The sequence below is a fragment of the Crotalus tigris genome, unplaced genomic scaffold (genome assembly GCF_016545835.1).
Source record: "Crotalus tigris isolate CLP2741 ecotype Arizona unplaced genomic scaffold, ASM1654583v1 scf7180000019364.2947544272:3078424, whole genome shotgun sequence".
Taxonomy (NCBI): domain Eukaryota; kingdom Metazoa; phylum Chordata; class Lepidosauria; order Squamata; family Viperidae; genus Crotalus; species Crotalus tigris.
The window spans coordinates 712,203-736,170 of NW_024097500.1; the positions used below are offsets into that span (position 1 = coordinate 712,203).

The 23,968-nt window shown below is 55.3% G+C and overlaps 3 protein-coding genes across 8 annotated transcripts; all 3 read right to left on the reverse strand.

The window, feature by feature from the left end:
- Positions 1–359: 359 nt before the first annotated feature.
- Positions 360–5,866, reverse strand: LOC120316497 (cyclin P). The gene is made up of 9 exons (XM_039362188.1): positions 5,856–5,866; positions 3,333–3,438; positions 2,842–2,935; positions 2,602–2,702; positions 1,989–2,087; positions 1,716–1,871; positions 1,378–1,536; positions 963–1,141; positions 360–568 (listed from the first exon to the last, which is right to left on the reverse strand). The coding sequence occupies exons 1-9, from the start codon at positions 5,864–5,866 to the stop codon at positions 388–390; spliced, it is 1,086 nt and encodes a 361-aa protein (XP_039218122.1). The 3' UTR covers positions 360–387.
- On the reverse strand, positions 4,573–18,249 carry AKT2 (AKT serine/threonine kinase 2). 4 transcript variants are annotated; one of them, XM_039361878.1, is made up of 14 exons: positions 18,113–18,249; positions 12,343–12,456; positions 11,297–11,425; positions 10,883–10,994; positions 10,406–10,562; positions 10,130–10,261; positions 9,392–9,457; positions 8,875–8,943; positions 8,630–8,752; positions 8,387–8,515; positions 8,025–8,239; positions 7,377–7,464; positions 7,148–7,250; positions 4,573–7,041 (listed from the first exon to the last, which is right to left on the reverse strand). In XM_039361878.1, the coding sequence occupies exons 2-14, from the start codon at positions 12,386–12,388 to the stop codon at positions 6,962–6,964; spliced, it is 1,449 nt and encodes a 482-aa protein (XP_039217812.1). In that variant the 5' UTR covers positions 12,389–12,456; positions 18,113–18,249; the 3' UTR covers positions 4,573–6,961. The 4 variants fall into 4 exon arrangements, with proteins under 4 accessions (XP_039217812.1, XP_039217811.1, XP_039217814.1 ...); XM_039361877.1 differs by lacking the exon at positions 18,113–18,249 and adding an exon at positions 15,741–15,922; XM_039361880.1 differs by lacking the exon at positions 18,113–18,249 and adding an exon at positions 15,517–15,628.
- Positions 16,678–23,905, reverse strand: CUNH19orf47 (chromosome unknown C19orf47 homolog). Of its 3 annotated transcripts, XM_039361889.1 has the most exons (9): positions 23,824–23,905; positions 23,633–23,682; positions 23,440–23,527; positions 22,171–22,285; positions 21,371–21,452; positions 21,135–21,293; positions 20,652–20,801; positions 20,094–20,164; positions 16,678–18,535 (listed from the first exon to the last, which is right to left on the reverse strand). In XM_039361889.1, exons 2-9 carry the CDS (start codon positions 23,649–23,651, stop codon positions 18,008–18,010), a joined length of 1,212 nt encoding a protein of 403 aa, XP_039217823.1. In that variant the 5' UTR covers positions 23,652–23,682; positions 23,824–23,905; the 3' UTR covers positions 16,678–18,007. The 3 variants fall into 3 exon arrangements, with proteins under 3 accessions (XP_039217823.1, XP_039217824.1, XP_039217822.1); XM_039361890.1 differs by having other exon boundaries at positions 21,135–21,269; positions 23,633–23,893; XM_039361888.1 differs by having other exon boundaries at positions 23,633–23,893.
- Between the last annotated feature and the right edge of the window lie 63 nt (positions 23,906–23,968).

Genomic DNA, 23,968 nt, shown 5'->3' on the forward strand with positions numbered 1-23,968 from the left:
GGCTGGGCCCCTACACTGTAACTCCTTTTTCTTGGGTCCTGCCAGTTCCATGGGAGGGAGAGGCACCGCATTTCTCTGACCTCAGAATGTTTTTAAGAGAATAAAACACTTTATTAGACATATGAAGCCCCTTTGCTTACAATCTCTTTTTTGTTTTTAGTCAGGGGAGGGTTGCACTAGACTCGAGACCTCAGAGAGAGGGTGGGATAGAAAGACAGACCAGGATGAAGTGAGAAAACGTCCTGTGTGAAGGAAGAAAAGGAGAGAAGGGGCCCCACAATCTTCTGAGCCGAGTCAAGCCTGGGACAATGCTTGTCTTCCTGCACTCCCTATTCTCACATGCAGTGGGAAGGGACAGTTCAAACATCACCCCAGCATCCTGCTCCTTCATGGGGTGGGATCCCTCAGGAAGTGGCTCAGGAACTTAGAGGCAGCAATGGCAGGGTTGGTGCTGACACAAAGCTTCTGTGGCCTGGAGTATTTCAGGAAGATGGCACGAAGGGAGGCATTGCCCCCCTGCAAAACCGCCTTGGCCATGTATGGAAAGACAGCCGACAGCTCAGCCTCACTGTGAGGAGAGAGGAGCACTTACTGACTGAACCCATCCTTGGTCTGTTACTGTTCAAATGCCCCGGTCCCTGCGGTTGCGGGGACAACCACGGCCCTGTCTCGCTGGGCTGCAGCTGACCTCCAGAGTGTCCTGAATGCCCCACAGCTGCACAGATGGTAACCGGGCACCCCATGGGGCACGAGCCATCTGGTGCCATGCAAGAATTGGGGCAGCAGCCACACCTGCAGTTCCCATGCCCTCTGGCACATGAAGGAACAAGCAGCCACACATCCAAGAGGCCGTGCTTTAAGAAGCTGGGAAATAAGGGAAAGACCCCAAATTATTTGCACTTTTGCTATGTTTCATTGTCATCCCATCTGTTCCTTGGGGCACACACCGTGCTTGCTCATACCTGTACACATGGAACTTTGGAACATGTTCCTGAAGTGCATCCATGTCTTTGATTCTGGCTTCACATGTCAGCCGGTGTGCCAGAGACAAAGCCGCAAAGGACAACTGAGCGGGCTCAAAGCACAGGCAGTCCACCTCCAGCAGAGAAGATTCCAGGAAATAGAGGGCCAAGAACTGGACCTGAACAAGCATGGGGAAGGAGAAGGGAAAGAATGCTTGCAGCCTCTTTCCCCCCCCCTCCAACTCCAAGACTAAATCACTGGGGGGGATGTCCAGGTCTGCAAGGGTATCTCTCTCTCTCTCTCCTGCCCTCCCACAAGGCCAGGGCACATTCGACCTGGGGATCGCTTGGGAACAGCAACCGGTGACCCTGCAGGCGGTTCTGGGCCCCGGCCGGCCCACTTTGGGACCTTCACCTCCAAGGTGCAATGAGCCGCTTCTGCCAGGAGGCGGGACAGGTGGATGGGGTTGGCGTAGTGCAGCTCAAACCTGAGCCGGGCCAGGATTTTGCGTTCCATTCGCAGGAGATCCTTTCGGGTGCAGGAGTTTTCCATCATGAAGCACAGCTGGGCTGGCTGCGGGAGAGGCGAGAGCATGACGGGGCTTTCCGGAGAGGCCCAGAGGCCCTCCTCTTCTGGCCTCAAAGGCCAAGGACCAAGAAGGGCTGCTGAACTAAAGCAGAGCGAGTCGCTCCAGTTGTCCTGGTCTCTGGAAGGCCAGTGGACACTCCCGAACCCAACTTTCACACTCTCACCTCTGGACAGGTGTGTTCCTCCAGTTTGCATGCCAGAAAGAGGCAGGTGGCACTGAGGAGCTGCAGGTGAGGGATCCTGACATGGCTTGTTTTCATATAGGAGTTCATGAGATGGACGGCCAGGTGGAGGGTCTCATCAGCCAGATTCAGATACTCCTGGGGGGGGGAGGGAGGAAAGGAATAGAATCCATTGCAGAAGAGCAGAGGTAAGGGGGAACACCCCCCCCAATGTGTAGACCCAACAAATCAGGCCATTCCAAGCCCAGCACTTACATGCACTTGCACCAGCCAGTCCACCAGAAGGGCTCTCATCTCCACCGTCACTGACCGTGGCAGGTCAAAGCCCTGGAAGGCATAGGACGGCTGCTTCTGCTGTGAAAAGGTTGGAGCCAAGGGTTCGGCAGGCCCTGGCCCTTGGCACTGGCAGGACTGGGGAGGCGTTCCCTGGAATGGAGCTGAGGGGGAGGCAGTGATGTCTTCTGCTCTGCTCTGCTCTGCTCCAGGGCAGGGCAGACGCCTCTTGGCAGCCCTGTGCTCCCCGGTCAGGTGGTAAATGAGGCCCACATGGCAAGAGGCCATAGGTAGCCATCAACCCCCAAATGATGGAGGTTCAGGCCCCCTTGGCCAGGCAGAGGCGCCATCAGAGGGACCTTGAAGCCTGAGCCAAGCCAAGGGGTTCCCGCCTCTGTCTTGCAGTTACCAAGACTACTGGCAGTGTCTTCTTCCATCCCAGAGGATACAGGCCCACCTGGGATGCCTTCACTGGGTTTCTGCAGGGAATACAGCAAGCTGCCTCTCCTGGCTTTCGTCTGCTTTTCAGGTATGGAGCGTTCTGGGTGTACAAAGGTCTGCCAGGGAAGGGGGGGGCTCTGCTGCATCTGCTCACCATCAGGTTGCTGAAGATGTCGAGGGCGTACTCGCGTTCCAGGGCCATGTCCATCCGCAGCATGGCTTGGGGCAGCTCCTGGGCCAGCGAGGCTGGGACCACTGGGGGAGAGGGGGGAGATGGGGAGGTCGGAAGGGCTCCCTCGCCACAAGGGATGCTGGCCTGTCACAGAGCAGGGTGCATGTCTAGGGTTATTCCCCCCCCAAATGAACTCCCACTGCTGCCCTCCAAAGCCCTCACCTCGCTCTCTCGGCAAAGGAGCTTCAGGCAGGGCTTGGGGGCACAGCACCCGCCGCTTCTCTGCCTGCTCTTCATAGCTTTGCAGGCCTTTTTTCTGGAAGAGGAGAGGAATCAGGCAACCAGGGCACTGCAGTGCGGAAAGCCGTGGTGCCCCTCCCTGCAAGGTCAGGGTGGGGAGAGCTACCTGCCAAAGCAAAACCCAAGCAGCCCCCCCACACACACACACATGACCTGCTGCCCTCCATCCCAGAGCCCGGAAGGCTTGCAGTTGCCTCCTGCCAGGTCCAGGGCTATTCAAGGGCAGATGTCTGGCCCTTCACCCCAATGGGGGAGCCCACCCTGACCCCTGAGCTCCCCCCCTTGCCATCCAATCTAATGGATGCCAAGCTAATGCTCCGCCTCCTCCCACAGGCAGTTTTTGGTGGCTCCTATTTCATCCCCCTCCCTCCCTCCCTCCCTTCCCACAGCTCCCCACTGCAAGAGCCACCCACCTTCCCAGATGCCTTTTCGGTGCTCTGCCCTTCGTTGCTCTTGCTTTTCAAAGGCTCCCTTTTCTCATCCACCTGAAACCGAGCAGCACTACTGAAAGAGGGGGGTCTTTACTTTAAAGGAACAGGCAACCCTCCTCCTAGGCGGATGCAGCTTTATTAGCAAACCTTCCTGGCTGGCCCAGAGATAGCAGGGATTTCACTGGCGTCTTCTAAATTGGAGGGGGGGGGAGGGAAGAGAAAGTCCGTGCTCGCAGTCCCTTTGCTCCTCCTTCCCCTCCAGTTTGAGCAAGCCGGATGAGCAGGGGGGAGCTTTGCAACTCAGGCAGAGGAGCTGCCGAGGCCTGTTTGTGAAGGCCAAAGAATTGCTCCTCCACGCTGCCAGGACTGGTAGTGCACCTCTTTGCTGAAAAGTAATGGCAACGGCTCCTCCCTTTGTGAGAGGACAAGAATGGCATTTCTTCCATGACCACCCTCTGCCCCGTCCCCCAACAGCCCAGACTGCCCGGGCCACTTACTCTGCTTACAGTCTGCCCCACAAGCAAGGCCCCTACCGAGAGAGCGGCTCTTTGCAGCTGCAGCGTCCGGGGCCTCCGCTCGGGGCCTGCCATGGCCTTTGCCCACACACCCACAAGGTGGGGAGGGAGCTGAGCGCCGGGACTCCCATCCACTTCCCGGCTTGGCTAAATTAGGGCTCATTAGTGGAACGAGCCACCAGGGAGCGGAGCGGGAGGGATGTTTGGATGTTCTAAGGTAGTCCTGAATACTGCAGGAAGTTAACTTTAGGTAGCTTTTCACAACTGGTGGCAGAATGGAAGTGGAAAGTGACACAGAGAACAAGTTGCCTGGAGGCCTGGCATGCCGCCTGTTCCTGAAGGTGGGGCAGGTGAGTGTGTGTGAAGGGGCGCTGCCTGCTGTTCAGATTGGAGGGACGGTAGTGGGCCTGGGGCAGCTCTGGGGTGGTTTGCTTTGGCGCTCCCTTGAGCAGCACTGAAGGAAATGGCCCACCATTTGAGAAAGGGGGCTTAAATTCCAAAGAGAAGGCAAGGAAGAGGGGGACAGGTGGGCTTTGCTAAAATTCCATGGATAAGACGCTCATCCTTGCGAAAATGAGGCAAGCAGCCTTCCTCAAAAGACTGTGGCTAGCTGGGATTGAATTTTAGACAGATGTCAGCTACGATTAACTTAGATGTTGCTTTAAAATTGTACAGTATTTTAATAAACATTAAAAAAGCCCACCACATAACCAAGAAATAAAATCTTTTATTGCTTGTACCGTACAAATCTGAGGGTAGAGGAAGGCAATTTGTGGTTTACTAAAAAAAAAAAAAAAAGCCTTTCCAGTTTTTGTGCTTATCAGCCACATTTATACAAAAACTCTCCAGCAAACTTTATTTTATGAATGGAGCTCAGGATCTCGAGCCAGCCCTGTCTGTGAAAGGCCAGATGTGCTGTTGGCTTCCAGCAGTGGGGAGAACAGGGGAGGAAACGGGCCGCAACAGAGTGGGTGCTTCACTCTAATCTAACAGGGGCAACATTAAATTAGTAAATCTGAATTAGGACTACAACAAAAAATAGTGAAAAACTATTCTTCCCCAGCCCCCACCCCACCCCAAGCGTCACATGGGGCGAGGTCCCACCAGGCGCTGCAAGTCCAGGGCACAAGAGTTCCTCCCGAGGAAGCCGAACCGCAATTTGAGGAGCCTCCTCAGCTGAATATTCTGGGCAGACCCAAAAGGCTCAAAGAGGCTCGGGGGCTGCCGGCACTTCGGGTGTGCTGAAAAGGCCATGTGGTGGGTCTGGAGCAGCTGGGGCTCGCCCTCCCTGCTCTCAGGAGGGACTGGGCAGGAGTGCCCGACGGGAGCCACCCTGCACAGGCTGCAGGGCACAGGTAAGCAGGCAGCAACAGGGCAGCCGACTGGGAGTCCTAGAGCTCCTTCAAGGACAGGGGAGACCGTATTCACTGGGGGAGCCCCAGCTCTCTCCTTCCGACGCCGCGGGGCCTCTCGGGACATCGGGTCAGGGAAGGGCCTGCTTGGGGGATCAGCACAGTGGAATCGTGCAATTGTCACTGGCAGCCCGCAAGAGAAGATATGGGAAGGCAGCCAGGGCCGCCATGGATATTTGCAGCCAGGTCTATGCCCCCCCCGCCCCCCCAGTTTTGTAGAAAGAAGGCTCCCCGTGGAGCCCAGAGCAATCGTGGGATTGGCAGAAGTCCCTGGCAGATTCCAAAACCCCGGGAGGCACGAGAGTCTCAGGTCTGCTGAGGTCACCAGGAGGGTCAGGTAGGGCAAAGGTGCACTTGGGGGCCTTTGCTGTCCTCCAGCCCATCAGGTGGCGTCCTCCAGTACCTGCCTGAGAGGCAACACAGATAGGCAGGAGGGGCTGCTCTGGCCTGCCAGCAACAGGCAGAGGCTGGGGGTGTTAATAACAAGGGCTGGGGCAGCCCCTTTTCTTGAAGGCCTCCCACTCTTTGTACAGTGTGTGCGTGCGGACTGTTAACCAGCTGCAGGAAGGACAGCCCACCTTCCGGTCATTCTGGCCAGAGGACAACCCCTCCTTTAGCAAGACGGGGGTCTGCCTGGGTGGCTTCCGGGCCCCCTGCAGCAACTCAGCAGATCCTGGGCTGCCCTGGCAGAGGCCAAGAGGCTCCAGCCTGCCTGGCCTGCTCCTTCCCTGGCCAAGCCACACAGGGCTGGTGGGGTAAGGTGAAAGGTGCCTGGATACCAAACCTCCCTTCCTCCCAAGGCAGGGCCCTGCAGCCATGGCAGGCAGGCAGGGAGAGGGCCTGCCTGGGGGTTGCCTTCCTCTCAGGCTCAGAGATGGGCAGAGAGGCAAGCAGCCTCTTCCACAGCTGAAAAGAGGGAGGGAAGCGTTACCAGTGCCACAAGGAGCTCAGCCCCCCCCCCCCAACCCCACACGGACAGCCCCCTTCAGAGGAACAAATGGGCAGGGGCAGCTGGGCCCAATCCCTCCAGCAAAGGGAAGCAGCAGCTGCACACTTGTCCAGGGGCAAGAAGATGTTACCTTGCCCCCCCAGCTGTTTTAAATGGGGGCCAGCTTCCACCCCATTATTTGGAGGGCACCTCAAAGTTCTTGTTAACAGCAGCACCCACAGAGGTGATAGGGAATCCCTTTGCTCTGCTCCATCGAAGGTCAACAAGTAACAGCTGCCAGGCCACTGATCTCAAGAGGCACCTGAGTGGTGGCCGGCCAGCCGGCCACTATCCCACAAAAATTGGGTGGTGGGATTTGGGGGCTCTGCCCGTCTTAGCACAGCCTTGCAAGCTATAATGCTAGGGCCATACACATTCCGGGGTCCAGGGTGGCACCCCTTACAGGAGGCAGCCAACAGCGTCCCTGCCTTCCACCGACACAATCCTGTGGCAGAGCGCAGCCTCAGAGACCACCCAAACACGCCAAAGCAATGTCCACGTAAAACTCAGCTGTGGCCCAGAGGCAGGGAGAGATGGGGGGGGGTTAGGGCCACAAGGCCACAAGTGAGCCAGCTGGTCCTGACTGGAAGGGCTGATGCGGCAGGTCCAGGGTCCTCCTTTTGCCCCCCAGAAGTGGGAACCACCCGAGTCCTGGGTCTGGCTGGCCCCACGCTCTCTCAGGCAGGCGCTCCAGCCCTACTCCCGAATGCTGGCAGAGTAGGAGAACTGAGGGAAGTGGGTCCGCTGGTCGGCATCCAGGGGGTCCACGCAGTCGTCTGTGGAAAAGGAACAGCCGGGCCGGTAGCTTCTCAGTGAAGCCAGAACCAAAGAACTCAGCCCCACCACCCCGGCTTGCCTCCCAACGCAAAGCCCCCTACTCACATCGATCTGGTGGCGTAATGGTGATGGACTGGGCTGTGAACTCGTCATCAAAGTACCGCGTGTCTATTTCGGATGTCACCTGGGGCTTGAAAGGGGGGATGAGCTGGCGGGAGAGAGCCTGCTTAGTACACACCAGGGTGGGATCGTACTGCAACTCCCCCACCCTGCCTCCCCATCCAGGAGAGCACCAAGGGGAGAAGGGCGGCAGCGGCAGCAGCACAGCGCCTACCTTCTTCTGAACCACATCTTGCCAGTTAACGGCAGCAAAGAACCGATGCTCCATTACTTCCTTGGCATCATTGGGGCCGCCCCCCAGCCTGGCAAAAAAAGGCTTGGTTAACAGCTTTGTGTGTGCGTGGATAGTCATGGCCACGTGAGTGTGCCCAGAGATTCAGCTGGAGGGCCAATGCTGAGATGCCTGTTTGAGGGACAACCAGGCCCTTTTGGGAGGACAAGAGGGAATTCCTCAGAGTGGGGCCAGCCGCTCTTCTTCCCCCCACATGGCTGCAACGGAACACCTGCTCACTGTATATTCTGCCCGGAGAAGTGCGCTCACATTATATAGGCATCTGTACAAACTATGCACTACGCATTTATTTCAAACTCTAAAATATAGAAATCAACTGTAATTTATACCAAATGCTATATTCGTGCAAACCATGGCTTGGCCTTTGAACCTGACCAAGGGAGCCCCAAATCCAGTTCTTAGCCACCCCTGCTCTCCGGCAGGTCCAGCAACCCAGACCAAGGACTGCTGACTCCGGCAACTCAGCCCTTCTGCTTCCTGGACAGAAGTGACCGTGCCCCGGGCACACGAAGGCACCAGGCCAGGTTGCTTCTCGAGGTGCAGGCTTCAGAGGGCCCTGCCTGCCCTCACCTCTGCTTGGGGTCCTTCTTGAGCAGGCCGGCCAGCAGGGCCTTGGCGTCAGGGCTGAGGGTGCGCGGGAAACGGATGTCCTCCATGAGGATGAGCTCAAAGAGGCGCTCGTGGTCCTGGCTGTAGAAGGGCAGCCGGCCACACATCATCTCGTACATGACCACCCCCAGGCCCCACCAGTCCACGGCCCGCCCGTAATCATTGTCCTCCAGCACCTGCGGGGCAGAAGGCAGGACAAGCAGTGAGACACACAGCCTCTGGCAGCAGGGCCTGAAAGCCATCCCACCTGCTGGCCTTGGCCCCAGAGGTAGCCCTGGGCCCCCAGCAGCTGGGCGAGACTGGACCAACCCTTCCTCCCATACCTCTGGGGCCAGGTACTCTGGTGTCCCACAGAAGGTCTTCATGGTGGCACCATCGGAGACGCCTTCCTTGCACAGCCCAAAGTCCGTGATCTTGATGTGCCCATCTTTATCCAGCATGAGGTTCTCCAGCTAAAAGGTAGAAAGACGCTTGGGCCCCAGCAGAGAGGACTTGCCCCCTGCAGAGCTGACCCAGGGGCCACCCGTTTAGACCCTTCAGGAAGTGCTCTGCAAGTGCGTTTTCACCTTGATGTCACGGTAGACAACGTCCCGAGAGTGGAGATACTCCAGAGCAGAAACAATCTCAGCTCCATAAAAGCGGGCACGCTCCTCCGTGAAGACGCGTTCTCTTGAGAGGTGGAAAAACAGCTGGAAGGGAAGGCAGAGTCAGGGGAAGCAGCCGGGCAGGGATGCCAAACCCAAAGTTCACTCCTGCTTCCAGTGAGCGAGTTGCAACAACTCCAAGGAAGGGACTCCTGGCAAACACCCACCTCCCCTCCGTTGGCGTATTCCATGACAAAGCAGAGGCGATCGTTGGTCTGGAATGCGTATTTCAGGGCCTAGAAAGGCAAGGAGCAGAGATTCCCCTCAGAAACAGCGCCTCCAGAGAAGCTGCCCCCTGCCCACCATGGCCTTGCACTCTGAGAAGAATCAACACCAAGCCTGTGCATACAATATTCTTGTTCTGCCTTGTGTATTCTGATCGTCTTACAGGAAGGGGGCGGGATGAGAGAGAGACACACACACACACAGAGACAGACAGACAGACAGACAGAGAGGAGGAGGGGGAGGACAACGACAACTATATTTCAGAGAGGCTCACCCCCCTGAAGTCTCAGTGTGAAACTGAGCAGGCCTCAATCTGGGCCCTTGGGGCAGGACCCTCAGGCTTTTACTGGCTCTGGGCACCCCACTCTGCTCAGCCCAGAAGCAAAGCATACTTCCAGTTAGCAGGGAAGTATTCCAGAGCCTCCCTGGATCTTGGCCAGGCCCCCCCCTGGCATGTACCGTGAGAAAGGGGTGCCTCGTGTTCTGCAGCACTCGGCTCTCTGTGACTGTGTGGGCCACTTCATCCTTGGAAGAGAGAAGAACATCCTCACCTGGAGCACCTGGCAAGCACCTGCCCTTCATCCCCCCCACCCCCCCAGCCTACCTCTCCAGGCTCTAGCAAAACAGCAGCAGGGGCAACCCAGGGACAGTGAAGAGGAACAGCTGGTGGGCGTAAAGACAGGCCAAATGGCTAACACATGTGTTTGTGTGTGTGTGTATGTGTGTGTGTGTGTGAGAGAGAGAGAGAGAGGGGGAGAGAGAGAGAGAGAATGTGTGTATCCATCCTTGGGATCCATTCTTCTCTTGGGCGACAGAGGAAGGGGGGATCCCAGAATCAAACTGTCTGAGAAGCAGCGATAAATATCTACAAAGCTTCTTTCCCTCTCCAGGAGCAGAAGCCCCCAGCTTTGAAGAAAAAGAAGGATTCCAAGTGGCTTTCCCGCCCTGAGGCTCTCTGAGGATGGGCTCCAGGTCCATCCTCTCAAGGAGAGATGGACTAATTCTGCTCTGTGAGAAGCCTGTGGCTGTTTTGAGCAGTCAGAGCGGGGCCTTCCTAAGCTTCTTCCTCTGGATGGTCCCCCCTCGTCTGCTCTTAGGCAGCAGCCCTCTGGCTGTCCCCCAAGGCCGCCTGATGCTGGCCTGGCCAAGCCTCCCCACTCTCCCTGCCCCACCTGAGGGGCTGGACCTTCCACCCACCTTGGCAATGATGACCTTTTTGCGCAGAATCTTCATGGCATAGTAGCGCCCCGTGGCCTTTTCCCGTACGAGGATGACCTTCCCAAAAGTGCCCTTTCCCAGGAGTTTCAGGTAGTCAAAGTCACTCATGGTCTGGCAATAGAAGGCAGAGAGAGAAAGAAGAGCTGAGCCAGCCGTTCAGAAAAAAATCATTAAGTCCCACAGCCATAATTTGACAGCGGCTTCAACTAGCCAAGACCAGCGGCTGCCTCCTTCCCACAGACCTGCCTCGCTTACCGCCTTGGTTCTGGCCTTGGTCACAGCCACTTCCATTTCCTCAGCCCCTGGACTGTCACTGGGGGAGCCACACTTGTAGTCCATTCTGTCCTCCTCTTCTGCCTCCTGGTTCTTTAAGCTGTTGGCCACCATCTGAATCGCCTGGATCCACTCTTCCCTGGGAAGACGCAAATCGGGTGCAAAGAGCAGGGAGCCTTAAGAAGCCTGCCAGGGCAGACCGACTCCGTTACAAGGCAGCTGAGACAAACTCGGGTACCAGCCCAAGGCAGGACCCTCCGCTGCTGGGCAGGGAACCGCCACGGTCAGGAGAGCCAGGCATTTCTGGCCCCCAAAGCCGACCAGGGCACAAGAGGTTGATGTGGAACCACGTAGCAGGATGGGAAACGGCCCCAAATAGACCACCCTCCACTCGCAGCCAGCATCTGGAAGCACAGCTGCTCAGGGAGGTCGAAGCGAGGCCTCGGGGCTGCCACTCACCTTTCCTCAGGCGAGTCCACGTGGAACGTCCGCTCAATGACCGTCGTCCACTGCAAGCAGCGGATGATGAAGGTGTTGGGGCGAGGTCGCTCGGCTTTCATCAGCTGGCATTCTGGTGAGAGAGGAGAGAGGAGGAGGAAAGGGTTGGAGTCTCCCCAGGGAGCCTTCCCGGCAGCCCTCTTGGTTCCTTCCCTCCAAACAAGCTCCAGTCTGACCCAGTTCCACCTGCTAAGATCTACACAGGCTCAGCCAGGGCGGCTGCCCTCAATGCAGAGGCAAAGAGGAAGGGAGGGGCAATGCCAGGGTACCAAGTCGCTTGGCAAGGTGGGGGAGGATCCTCTGCCAGCCTCCCTGGAGGTCAGGAGAGCACCCCGCCCACGGCCCACATTTTCCAAGCTAGCCTGGGCAACGCACCTGCAACAGAGAAGTTGTTCAAAGGGGGTGAGCTGTGATCTGCAGCTTCGGGCTTCTCTTTGTAGCCAATGAAAGAGCCGTCGCTTTTGAGGAGGAAGTAGCGGGGCCTCCAGGTTTTGATGTATTCCCCTGGAAAGCCATTCTGGGGTTACCCAGGGGAATGCGCCAGCCCCATGTGGCCCAGCTGCCCCCAGAGAGCAGGCAGCTTTTGCTTTGCCCCCAGTGACTAAACAAGCATAGATGTGTGACCCCATCAATCTCCACATTCTGCCCAACACCCCTAAGAGCCCCGACCTGGCCTAAATGTTGGAAGAGGAACAGATCCTCATATGTCACCTTGCCAGTCGGGGACCCTGACCAACTGAGGCATCTCTTCCATTTGCTGGAAAAAGAGCTTGGGGGGGGGGGATAGGGGAGACCTCCTGCTGTTCAAGGGCAGGAACCCTCCTGGATTCTGGGAAGGACAGCTCAGTCCAGAGGAGAGCTTTTGGGGGAGGGCTGCCCTCCTGTCCAAGCCCCCTTAGCAAAAGCAGACCGAGGCTTGCCACAGCTGAGTCTGCCATCCCTCCAGGCCACGGCAGGACCAAAATAGCCTCCGGACAACCTCTCCCCTCCCCCAGCTGTGGTCTATATTTGTCTGCCAGAAACCAGGACTGGATGAGGGGCAGCAACTCAGGGAGGGGAAAGAGACCAGCCCGGCAACACACAGCTCATGCCAAGACACCTCCACTGGTTTATTTTGGGTCGTCCTAGATGATTCAGATGAGCCACTGAAGAACACAGATTACAGAGCTACAACCGCGAGTTCTTCCCTGGGCTAGAAGGCAGGCTGCCCGGTGGCTGAGGGCCTCTCTCTGGGAAGGCTGCTCAGGGCCTCGGGGGTAGGAGAGGTGGTGGCCTTCACTAGCTGCAACCAAAGCAATGAGCATCCCCAGACTCGGGAGAGGCCTGAAGCCCAGGGGAGAGGCCTGTCCGTGCAGATTCCATTGGGGGAAGCCCCACTGGTGGCTCAGGGCCTCCGGTAGGACAGTCGAGGCACCACTCACCTCGCTTGTGCAGCCATCCCTCCTTAACGACTGAGACCTCACTCATGTTGCTGTCACCACGGGGCACAGAGAGAAGCTGCTGCCTGCCAGATGGGCCACAGGCGGCCTGGCAACCTGCAGGGGAGAAGGGAACAGTTGCCATCCTGAGAACATCGGTGGCTACCCTGAAGCCTTGCTACCCACTCAGCACTGCAGAGCAAACTCGGCTTCTGAACGCTGTGAAATGTTCTACGAAGCCACAATCGACACCAGCCTGGCTCCCCACCCCCAGGGCCTGGATCCCTCATTTGCCCTGGCCGATGGCGAAAAGGAACTGATTGAAGGCCGCAGGGCTTCCACTGGCTCCCCTTGACCTCCCAGTCAAAGCCAGGGCCATGCAGCCATGTCCCACGCGACCGTGGCCAGCAGGATAATCAAGTTGGCTCCAGGCAGGATGCCACAAACTTGCCACGGTCAATATTGTGGACCTTCCAGAAGTAGCTTGTTACTTGCAAGCTTTGCTGGATTACATGGCTGCCTACGAAGGGTTGGCTAAGCTTGGATCCATCTCCATAAGGCAATTCTTATTGCGCTGGACTCCCAGAGCGAGTCTGACACGAGTAGACAGAAAGCTTCTCTGACCAAACAACACAGGTAAAAAAGTCGGGAAAGAGATTCTGTTATGCAGAACCAGTATCTCTCCCAGGAGCAAAGAGGTCCAGAGAGACATAAGTGTCGTCAGCAGCAGCAGCAGCAGCAGCAGCACCACCACCACCAACAGAAATGCCAGACTGTGGCAAGAGGAAGAGGTGGCAGAGCTGTAGCTTCTTCAGAAGGAAAAGGAAGTCACTTCTGGAGACTAAGATCACAAACCAGAGGAGACATCGGAGCCTGTCTTATGGAACGTTTCAATGGGATGGTACCCAGCCTCCGTGCAAAGACCTCCAGCAAGGGGAAACCACCACCCCTTCACTGGCAGCCTGCTCCATTGGCCAACAGCTTGCACTATGCACTCAGGAAGTTCTTCTCGATGTCTAGCCTGACCCTCCTTCCTTGGCACCGGTCTTTCCTTCCTTCTGGGTTATCACCTCCAGAGACTGGAAAAGTGTTACAGCCTCCCCATTTTTTCACACTAAATACACTCAGTCTAGACACAACTTGTTTCCAGCCTCCTGATCGTCTTGGTAGCCTCATCTGTTTGCTATTATCCTTTTCAAATGGGGGTGACCAACACTGGACAAGAGTGTTTCAAGGCCTGTATTAGGCCTTGTTGGGGGGCAAATGCTGATTCTGTAAGTAGCTTAGAGAAGGCTGCAAAGCCCTGTGAGGCAGTATATAAGTCTAACCGCTGTTGCTATTATCTGAGTAGGGCACACCGGAGTGAAACTATCACTTTCTGTAATCTGCGCCCTGTGCCCTCCCTGCTGGCTGTGGCTGCTGGAGGTGAAAGGAGAAAGCTCATCTCCTTGCCCCAGTTGGGAAGACTCTCCGGAAGGTCGTCACACAGTGTGTTGTTGCTACAGAGGCCAAGAGCAACAGGGGCAGCAATGGGGTTGCAACAGAACTTTAGAGTCCATTACGGGAGGCTGGAAAGGAATTGATCAGAAGGCTCAACTCCAGGCTTGGGCAAAAGGACCAGAGCCTCCCCCCCTCCCTCTGGCTGCGCTCCTGCTGATAGCCGGAAAAAGAGCAGAAAGCTAGGCTGGCCTCTCCAGCCCAAGAAGTAGCACTGCCTTCTTTCCTCAAAGCACGCAGGCAAGGCAGGGCAGTCGGCTCGAATCTGCCCAGGAGACAGAGGGCCCTTTCAAATGGCAGAGGGCAGGGACCGGACTGTTACGGCGGACCAGCAACACATCACAACAAGCGGCACGCTTTCACACGGCACCTCTAGCCATAAGCAAGTTGGGAAAACTGAAAGCAGTCTAGTCAGTGGCCTCTGATCGTGTACGGCAGGAGCCACACAGGTTGGGGGGGGGAGTGGAGATGCTTCCCCCCCCCCAGAATCAAACTGCTACAAAATAAAATGCATCATCTGTGTAGTTCACTGTCTCAGGCAGCCAAAAAGCATTTGAAGTGGCCACAACCCCAAAGGTGGCCAGGGCACCTTCAACACCCTATTCTGCTGCCCAGAGACGGAAAGGCTTTGAGTCAACTCAAAGATGCAAAAGTGGCTCTCCTGGAAATGGCACCTGCCGCTAGATTACTGCTGTCATACCCTCTGATTGAGGTTCAGGCTGTCAGGAATCCCTAGGAGGGAGCGGCATTGCCTTACCCCCTGCAAGGCAGAAAGGCGGATATGGAAACATCAGTTGGGATGCACAAGAGGGAGGCCTGGGGAAAAAGACTCCTCTGGTGCGGAAGATTCTGCCGGCCGGTCAGCAGCATTTAGGGAATGAGCGACAGAACCAGCACAGCACCTGTGGAGGAGCTGGCAGGCTCTTCCTTTGCACAGGCTGCCCCCCCCCACAGCCCCCTAAGGCAGGCCCCACTCGGCTTGTGAGTCTCCACCGACTTCCAGGGCGGCCAGGCCTGAATTCCACGCTGCTTAGACGTTGAGTAATGAGGAGGCGAAGCACGAGTTCTGCCCACGTAGAAACCAACAGCAACCCCCCAGCCTTTGGGGGGGGGGAGCAGAAGGAGCTAGCAGAAACGCTGCGAGTCGCTCTTTCCTTGCCCTTCTAGTGCGAGACGAGCATCTAGGCCGGGGGGGGGGCTGCTAAAGCGTTTGCACTTTTGGGTGTATTTAAAACGTTATGTGCCAGAATTCGGACTTTCCCTCGGACCCCCCCCCCCGGCTGCTGGGAAGCAAGCCGGCTACTCCGGAGTTACCATCCTTCAGCCCGATCTGCCCCACGAGGCCGAGGCAGATGTGCCAGCGGCCCCGGGTTGGTCGGCCTGAGTATCCAGAGCCTTTCGGGAGCCTCCGCGGCCGACCGGACTGGGCCTGGCGGGAAGACCTCTTTGGCCAAGGGCCGCCCCAGCCACCAGCAGCCCTCCGTCCCCGGCACCGCGGCTCCCTGGGGAGGGGGGGAGCCCGCTGAAACCCCGCACGCCCCCGCCCCCCAAGCCCAGCGAGGGGCCGCCTCGGATGCAGCCCGGCCCGCCACTTGCGGCGGCCCGAGCTTTACCAGCCTCCCGGGCAGCAGCGCTCCGGACGAGCAGCTCGGTTCGCTGCGGGAAGGGAGCGGGGCTCACCGGCCGGGCTCCGAGGGCCCCAAGTGGGGAAGGAGCAGACGCCCACGCGGCTCCACGAGGGGGAGGCCCCGGGCCGAGCACGAGCGGCGGGGGCGCGCTCTCCCCCGCCGCGCGGCCGATGGTTCGGCCTCTCTCCCACAATGCCCCGCGCGCGGCCGCCCGGCGCTCTCGGCCAGGTGGCGGAGGCGCCTCCGCCCCTCGGGCTCGTTCGCCCCCCCCCTCACCTGCCGCCGCTACCGACGTCCCCGCGGGGCCATCCTCGGGGCTGGCGTCACGTCAGGCCCGACGGCGCCCGCGCCCGGAAACCCCGCCTCTTCCCGGCCCGCGCGCAGGAAGGGCGGCCGGGACGCGAGCAGGAACAACAGCCCCACTGCCAGCCAACCTTCGCCGCTCTGCGCAGGCGCGCGGCCCAGCCCAGCCCTGGCGCCTGCGCGTAGGGCGCGTCCCCTCGCACATGCGCAAGGGCGGCCGAGTCAGGCGTTTCTGCCACCGCCTCCCCGCTCCGGCGCCCGGCAAGGAAGAGTCGAGCGACACCAGCCGAGCTGCCGTTCGCGCCGTCCCGATGTACAGCGACTCCAATCGACAAACCCGCTTTCAATCAGTGAAGCCCCCTTGGGCGCCTGGTTGCGCTCCTGCTGACCGGACTATTACGGCGGACCAGCAACACATCACAACAAGCGGCACGCTTTCACACGGCACCTCTAGCCATAAGCAAGTTGGGAAAATTGAAAGCAGTCTAGTCAGTGGCCTCTGATCGTGTATGGCAGGAGCCACACAGGTTGGGGGGTGAGGGTGGAGATGCCTTCCCCCTCCCTAGAATCAAACTGCTACAAAATAAAATGCACCATCTGTGTACCCTCTGATTGAGGTTCAGCCTGTCAGGAATCCCTAGGAGGGAGTGGCATTGCCTTACCCCGTCAAGGCAGAAGGGCGGATATGGAAACATCAGTTGGGATGCACAAGAGGGAGGCCTGGGGAAAAAGACTCCTCTGGTGCGAAGATTCTGCTGGCTGGTCAGCAGCATTTAGGGAATGAGCGACAGAACCAGCACAGCACCTGTAGAGGAGCCGGCAGGCTCTTCCTTTGCACAGGCTGCCCCACCACCCCAGGCTGCAATCTCCCCGCTCCAGCGCCTGGCAAGGAAGAGTCAAGCACACCAGCCAAGCGGAGACACCTTTTATTGTGATCGGCCGTTCACACCATCCTGATGTACAACGACTCCGATTGACAAACCCGCTTTCAAGTAGCGAAGCCCCCTTGGGTGCCTGACTTGGCCGCCCTCCAGCCGATCAGCCCGCGGGTCTGTAGTCGGTCTGGCCTCTGGGCAGCCCTTGGGGCAGGGAGGCCTCAGGGCACACTGACCTCTCTTTCTCCCACTTGCCTGGCACCGGTCCCTGCTGGCATCCGTGAAATTTCTTTGCAAGAAACGTCAAGAAACGTAAGTCCCTGCGGGTGAGGGATCCCCCAGGAGATCTTGCTGGGGCGGGGGCTTCACCGGTCTTCTCTAAAGGAGGTTGTAAACGCCAGGGAGAGCCAAGGCTTTTTACGGTGGGAAACAGTAGGGGTCCATCAGTACCAGGCACCCTTTCCTGGCAGATCTACCTCTCATTAAACTTGCAATGCCCAGTCATTTCCTAATGCCAAAGCTGAGCCTGCCCTACCCCAAATCCTGTCAGCTGGTGGATGGAGGGGCGCGATCTAAGCTGGGTGAGGATGTGTGTCTTCTGCAATCTAAGATTCCCCCCACTCCTGAGACAGACAGCCCAAGTCACAAAGCGGGGCGAGGGCTGGAGAAATACCGTGGCTTCAAAACGGCAGATGAGAGAAGAGCCTCAAGACATCAGATGAGCGCTTTAAAAAAAAATGGGTTTGTTTTTGTTTGCTCAAGAAAGGTCAGAGAGGAAATATGGGTGCAGCCATTTGCACACACACACCCCAGTCCAAAAACAACTTATTCAAGAGTGCAGCAAAAGAAACGGAGCTAGACCAGTCAGGAATCCTGACGTGTAAGACAAGGGCGTTTCTCAACCATTCTAAAAAAACCGAAAAGGAAAGAAGAAAAGAAACCCAGAACACTGCCGGACCTGCCTTGCCAATTGCACAGCTCCAGCATCCACTAAAAGAAAAATCTGGCAGTTGCCCTTCCTGGAATGCGGGTGTTCCAGGATCGGCAGATGAAAACTCAGGACAGAGAAGGGAAAAGAAGGGACCGCCTGTCTCTTACGGACACTACTTCCTAGGATAGAGCAAACACCTGCAGAGAAAAAACAAAAGGTGTGTTCAGAGGGCAGCCCAAAACCCCTCACTTGGCCCTAAGCAACTCTGGACGCAGGGAGTGGTGGGAGAACCAACCGAGAGCTTCACAGAAGCAGACCCGCATCGGCTCTGGAGTGCAGCCTCCCGCTCACATCACAAAGGGAGCTGACGCAAGAGATGAACACACACACACACGCTTGCCCTCCTCGTCTGAAGGCTCCCTCCAAGCGGGGTCTCAGGTTAGGCTCACAGTTTTCCTGCCGAGCCTCTTAAAGACACTGATGGTGCCCGTGTGGTCCATCTGAGCGCTGGGGGGCTCTGCAGGGCTGGAGCTGCTTACCTTGGAGCTCCCTAAAGTTCTGTTTATGGTGACTCGGAAGGAAGAGTCAGGCCTGCTCCTGGAACTGGTAACGCTGCTGTCCTGGGCTTGGAGGAGTTTCAGCGAGCGCTTGCCCAGTCTCTTGGCCACACTGCCTGGGGCAGTTGACAAGCCCTGCATCTCTTCTTCCTTGGCAGGAGCTGCAGATCCAGCCACGCTCTTGCTCCCGCGTCGCTGGATTGCAGTGGTGGCGGCTCCTGCCGCCACCTGCTTGGGCTCAGAGCTGGTAGCTTTGGCCTTGATGGTGACACCAACTTTGCAGCTCTCCTTGGGCTGGGAGGGTCTTTTCAGCACTCCTGCATACTGCAGGACAGAGCTGTCGTCATCGCTGTCAGGTGCTTTGTCCTCCTGCACATCCCCCAGCCGGCTGAACACTCCTGTGGGCTGTGGAGAGACAGAGCAGAGCACAGTGGCTGGATGATTTTGCGTCCCTCTGCTCTGGAGATGAAGCAAGCATTGCTCTGGCAGGCTAAGAGTACTACTGGCCTTGCACTCAAGTAAAGAATCGGGAAGAGTCTGGCAGCATCTGGCCCAGCTGTTTAAAGCCATTGGTTCACTTTAACAGATGCAGGTTGAGGTGGGGTACGTGGAGTGAGGCATGCAGAGAAGGGGAAAGGAAGACAATTTGGTTGTGCAGATGCAGGATCCAGATGAGAGTTCACAAGTATTACAATCGAGCAGAAACAAGTCAGGAAATACACTACAGAACAGCACTGGACACAGCAGCCATGAAGGCTTGGAAAAGATAATACCATGAACGCAGCCTATACCTGTAAAATTTAGAACTGTGCAAGCCACAGTACAGTATTCTCTGTGACACACTGTGAAAGCAACAACCAGACTTTGAGGAAGCAACAAAAGGGAACAGACACTTTTGAACGTTGACACTGGAGAACATTTCTGATGATGCCACGGACAGCCAAGAAAACAAATCAAACTAATCAATCCAGAATTCACTGAAGTACAGATGAGTTTGCACATCTTAAGAGAAACACAGCTCTCTAGAAAATGCTCTGATGCTGGGAAAGGTGGAAAGAAAAAGACAACAACCAGAAGCCAGGTGGAGGGACTCTGTTACAATGGTAATGTGGCACCCTTGGAAGAGCTGAAGGGCCAGGATAGGGACAGATAATCAGGAGAAAATCTAAGTGGGTGACAATGATTTGATGGCAATCACCATTATCATAGATAAGCAAGAGATTGATGAAGTCACATCAAAAAATTTCAGGCAATCTCAGAGGATCTCAACACACAGTGGAATTTTATTATACTACGTACTTGTGATCTGTTTCACCTGTAACCTGCATCTACATAACCAACCAATCTTCTCTTCCTACCTCACCTGTTTAAATCTTATTTGTTTAGCCACTCATGCATCTGAAGTGAGCTCACAAAAACTTAATCCTTTTAATAAAATGTTAGATGGAAAAGGTGTTACCAGACTCCTTTTGATTTTTGCCAACAAACTCATATGCTCTACTCCTAAAATGAATTTATAGCAGTGTGAGTGTAAAGGGGCAGCTGCCATGGTATGGTTGTTTTCCTGACACGAGTGACTGCTGCAACCTCCAACCAAAAATAGTTCATGACAAGAGCCCTCCACCATTTATAGCTTGCTCTTTCGCAGCAAGTTCCCACAGAAGGGAAGGAACTGCAGGCAAAAAGCGGAACCAACTAACCAGAAAAGCCTAGTGCTGCTGTGTCAGAAACAAGGCCCCCAGGCTCTCCAGAAGGAACCTGCTATAGCTGCATTCTTCAGGGAGGAGCATGCTAGGACAGGCCCCATCCAGGCATAGTCAGGTAGTCCAGCAGGTCAGAACTGCACCTGGGTCAGCACCCAATACGTTGGGGACCACTGAGTTAGCGGAAAACACACACAGGAAAAAGGAGAAACTGCTGTCAACTCCAAAGAAGAGGTTTCTCTCCCCCCACCTCCCCTCACCTTGCTCCCTATTGCTGTGTCTCCACCAGTCTCTGCACCAAGCCGGTCAAACACAGAAGTTCTTTGCAAACCTGACGGAGAAGAACACAAACATGGATGCATACAACATCTGCACTGTCAAATGACTAGGAAAGGAAAGGCTCTTCCCAAGGAAACAACCAAGCTACAGATGTTTTTTTTTTTTTTTCCCATGCCTCCGTGCTGCTTCGAAAGGCCCTTCTTGAGTTTCCCTTCAAGAAAGGGAAGGCAGGAGATGTTGTGTCTCTCTACAGAAGAGAGAGAAGGGGCAGAAGATCCTCTCAAGGGAACCCTGCCTAGTGTTGCAAACAAGATCAGAAAAAGCTTAATGACCAAAAACCTTCCATTATTAGATAAAAAGATGTTTGATTTGAACAAACGCTCTTAACTGGCCACTTTTGCTTGTGTTTGTCCTGATCCAAATTTTGTTTTTAAGTGCTCAATTTACAAATCCTATCCCCCACTTTCATTTAAAGTTTCCCACAACCTCCTTCCTTTGAAGAAGCAACCCCCTGCCCCCGACAAAGGTAGCTACAATACCTTTTGCTGCCTGCTGCTGCTCCAGGATCTTCTTGGTCCTAGGAGTTGTTCCTTTGGGCATGTGGACAATGTACTTCCCTTCCATCTCTGCTGTGACGCGGCGCCGCTTCACTGGGATGGTGGGATTCTCAGCCCGAGGAGCGCAAACAGCTGCCGTACCAAGAAGACATAAGCAAGCGGATGTAGCTCAGTGGATGCTCTTGTGCTGCTTGCAAATGCCACAAGAAACAGCTTCCACTGTTTCTGCTCAGGAGCCCAAACAAGCACAGCCATCGGGACCCAAGCAGAAAAGAGAAATTGCTCAGATTCTTAAGTGGCCTGTTCATTTTTGGCTCCAGGTCTAGCTGAGCAACTCAATTCTACCCTTGTGGAGGCAACAGAAGCCTAGACCTTAATACTGTGAAAGGAAAACACCAATCGTGGCATGGCATAGCAGCAGTTCCCAGCAGAGAAATACATTGAGCTATGGATTTTTACAATCACCTGCTTTGGTGCTTTTTCCTGCCATTTTGTTGGATACAGTGATGGAGATTTTGGAGGCACTGGTGTCAGGCCTCCGAACAGGAGTAGAAGGGGGAGAGTCTCGGCTCAAACTGTTGGCAATCATCCTGGTGGCAGCTGCAGAAATTGGTAAGATCACAACTGTAAAAAATAACCATCACGGAGGTCTGGATTTCGATGAGACTCCATGATCAGCAACACAGGCAACTTGTACTCACCAGTATTAGCATTTCTGCGGAGTTCGGATTGCAAAGCAATTTGGCTGGAGGCCACCGATTCTGTTGCAGCTTTGCACATTTCCTGGAGGAGAAAATGCCCACAGTAATAAAGTGGTCACAGACAGATCAGGAGAGTGGACTCATCTTCCCCAAATGCACCAAAGCAGAAGAAATGCATCAAGTCCCCAAGTTAAAATGTTGCATTCTGGAGAAAAGACAGCTTGGGGAACAGCAGAGCCTCAGATGCAGAAGTGGCCTGTAGTTCCTCAAGCATCTGTGAGTTTTAGCCTTTTAATTTTTTTTGCTTCAGATTTGGAAGATTAAATGTCTATGGGGAGACAGGCTTGACTTCAGAGGTTCTCCATGTGTACAGAGCGTCCCCTTACACTAGGCGAAGATATTTGGCATCCCCAAATCTTTTTTTTTTCTTTTTACAATCTTGTAACCCCTTAATTCTGAGTAGAGTCAGAGTGGCTGAAGGAAGCTGAGCCTTTACTAGCAGATGTCCTTCCTGATGCCTACATGGAATTTGCAGCAGTTATTTTCTCCTCATGCTCTGTGAAATATCTGCTGCTACTTAGGATTGAACTCTCAACCTTCTGAATGGGAGGTGAGCGTTTTCATCATTAGGCCGCCACACCACTCCTCCAGGTACAAAATCCAAAATTATTAAGATGCCCCCAAAGCCCCTATATTTATTAGTCAGCACAGGAGAGATCTATTTATCACGACTCAATAAATGTTTGAAGCCTCAATGTACAAAATAAAGCAAGAATGAGCAACAGTTCCACGGAACTTACCTGCCGGTATACCAGTTTAGCGTGCTTCAGAATGGCAATAATATCGCCAACTACTGTGATACCCAGCTCGTTCATGATCTCCTTATTGAGATCCAGCAGCATGTTCTTCTGGATCCTGCAAACACGCAGGCAGCAAAAGTTAACTTTCCAAGCTACAATTCCCACCAATCCTTTTATGGCTCTACAAGGTCCCGGGAAATTCTTTCAACAAAGTGCTGGATGGCTCCGCTTAGAACAGTGGTTCTCAACCTGTGGGTCAGGACCCCATTTGGGGTCGAACGACCATTTCACGGGGGTCGCCAAACAACGCAGTCCGCCATTTTTCCCCCCCTTTTCCTTAGCTGTGTGCTACTCCCTTTTATTCTATTGGTTTTTGAAAGCCAATAGAATAGACTCTCTTGAATAGAGTCTAATTCTATTGGCTTTCAAAAGCCAATAGGAATTGTCCAGGCTGTCTCTGCCCTGCTGAACCCGCCAAAAGTCCCATTCTGCAAACGGTGCTGCACCAGTTGATTAGTCCTCGACTTACGACCGGTTGAGTAGTCCTCGACTTATGACGGGTTGGGGTCGCGGCATTAAAAAGGTTGAGAACCACTGGTTTAAGAAGGTATAAAGGCACTTCAAGCCTATATTGGAAGTGTGAACAACATGAAGGGACATTTTGTCATGTTTGATGGAGATGTAAATATGCTTAAAAATGAATTAAAACACATACTTTGATATAGATGATTTGAAAGAGGAAGATGGGTGGTTAAGAAATATGAAATACAAATAAAAATCAGTGTTCAACTTTTCTTTCAAGACTAATGGATAAGTTAGAAAAAACTCACATATTTCAATATTCAACACTTCCCATTATGGAGAAATAGCTGGAGAAGATGATAAATTGTGACAAAATGGATAAACTGAGTTCTTTTATCAAAGAGAAGATACTGCCTACGTTTATTGGTGACCAGAAGCTTTTCATGAACTTTTGATTTATGGTTTTGAATAGGCAGGGCAAATTATAGAAGGAAATATTGAAAGAAGAGTAACATGTATGTAACTTTAGAAAAGTTATGATATTTGTACTTATAATTGCTGCGAACAACACTGGAAGCTACTCCTTTTTCCTTTCTTTCTTTCACTTCTTCTGCTTTTTATTTTTCACTTGATTTCCTTCTTACTTTATTTTACTCTACGTTAATTCTTTATTGCTTGAAAGTTTCAAACCCGGCAAGGCCGGGAAGAGGCCCCGGGACACCCTGCGGGCGCGGAGGAGCCACTCGCCTGTTATCCACGAACGTGACGGCGTAGTTGACCGCGGGGCCCGGCGGGATCCCGGCTTCCTTGAAAAACTGGATCCACTCCGAGGTGGCTGCGGGACCAACAGCGGCGTTAACCGGGCGGGGGAGCAGGGGGGAGGGACGGCCACGGCGGCCCCCACGTAGAGACAGGGAGGGAGGGAGGGGGGGCCACTCACCCATCATCACCGACGCCATCGCGCTGCTCCAGGCGGGGCGGCCGGAATGCCTGCGGAGAGCGACACCGCGTGAGGCCGCCGCCGCCGCCCCGGCCCGCCCCTCACCGCGCAGCACCCAAGATGGGGGACGGGGCCCATTACCTGCCCGGGCCCGTCCCCGCAACCCGCCGCGAGTCCCGCCCGTCGCTTACCCACCGCGCCGGCTCCCACAGGCCGCACCGGAAGGCGGCGTGCCATAACTTCCGGCGGCCGCCCGACGCCCCCGGAAGCAGCGAGCCCCGCCCCCTCCCCCGGACCGCCCCCTCCGCCCACAGAGCCACGCTGCAGACAAGAGGC

What these genes read in the sequence shown, in the direction of transcription:
- LOC120316497 (XM_039362188.1), bottom strand. An exon ending in ACATCTTCAGCAACCTGATG is followed by an intron (nt 2,088 to 2,601) that starts GTGAGCAGATGC and finishes ACCTTTTCACAG; the next exon opens with CAGAAGCAGCCGTCCTATGC. An exon ending in ACTGGCTGGTGCAAGTGCAT is followed by an intron (nt 1,872 to 1,988) that starts GTAAGTGCTGGG and finishes TCCCCCCCCCAG; the next exon opens with GAGTATCTGAATCTGGCTGA.
- AKT2 (XM_039361878.1), bottom strand. Translation starts at nt 12,388, where the DNA reads ATGAGTGAGGTCTCAGTCGTTAAGGAGGGATGGCTGCACAAGCGAG. An exon ending in GTGGACTCGCCTGAGGAAAG is followed by an intron (nt 10,563 to 10,882) that starts GTGAGTGGCAGC and finishes GCGTCTTCCCAG; the next exon opens with GGAAGAGTGGATCCAGGCGA. An exon ending in AAAAGGTCATCATTGCCAAG is followed by an intron (nt 9,458 to 10,129) that starts GTGGGTGGAAGG and finishes CTCTCTTCCAAG; the next exon opens with GATGAAGTGGCCCACACAGT.
- CUNH19orf47 (XM_039361889.1), bottom strand. An exon ending in CTAAACTGGTATACCGGCAG is followed by an intron (nt 21,453 to 22,170) that starts GTAAGTTCCGTG and finishes TTTCTCCTCCAG; the next exon opens with GAAATGTGCAAAGCTGCAAC. An exon ending in AGGAAAAAGCACCAAAGCAG is followed by an intron (nt 20,802 to 21,134) that starts GTGATTGTAAAA and finishes TTGGTACGGCAG; the next exon opens with CTGTTTGCGCTCCTCGGGCT.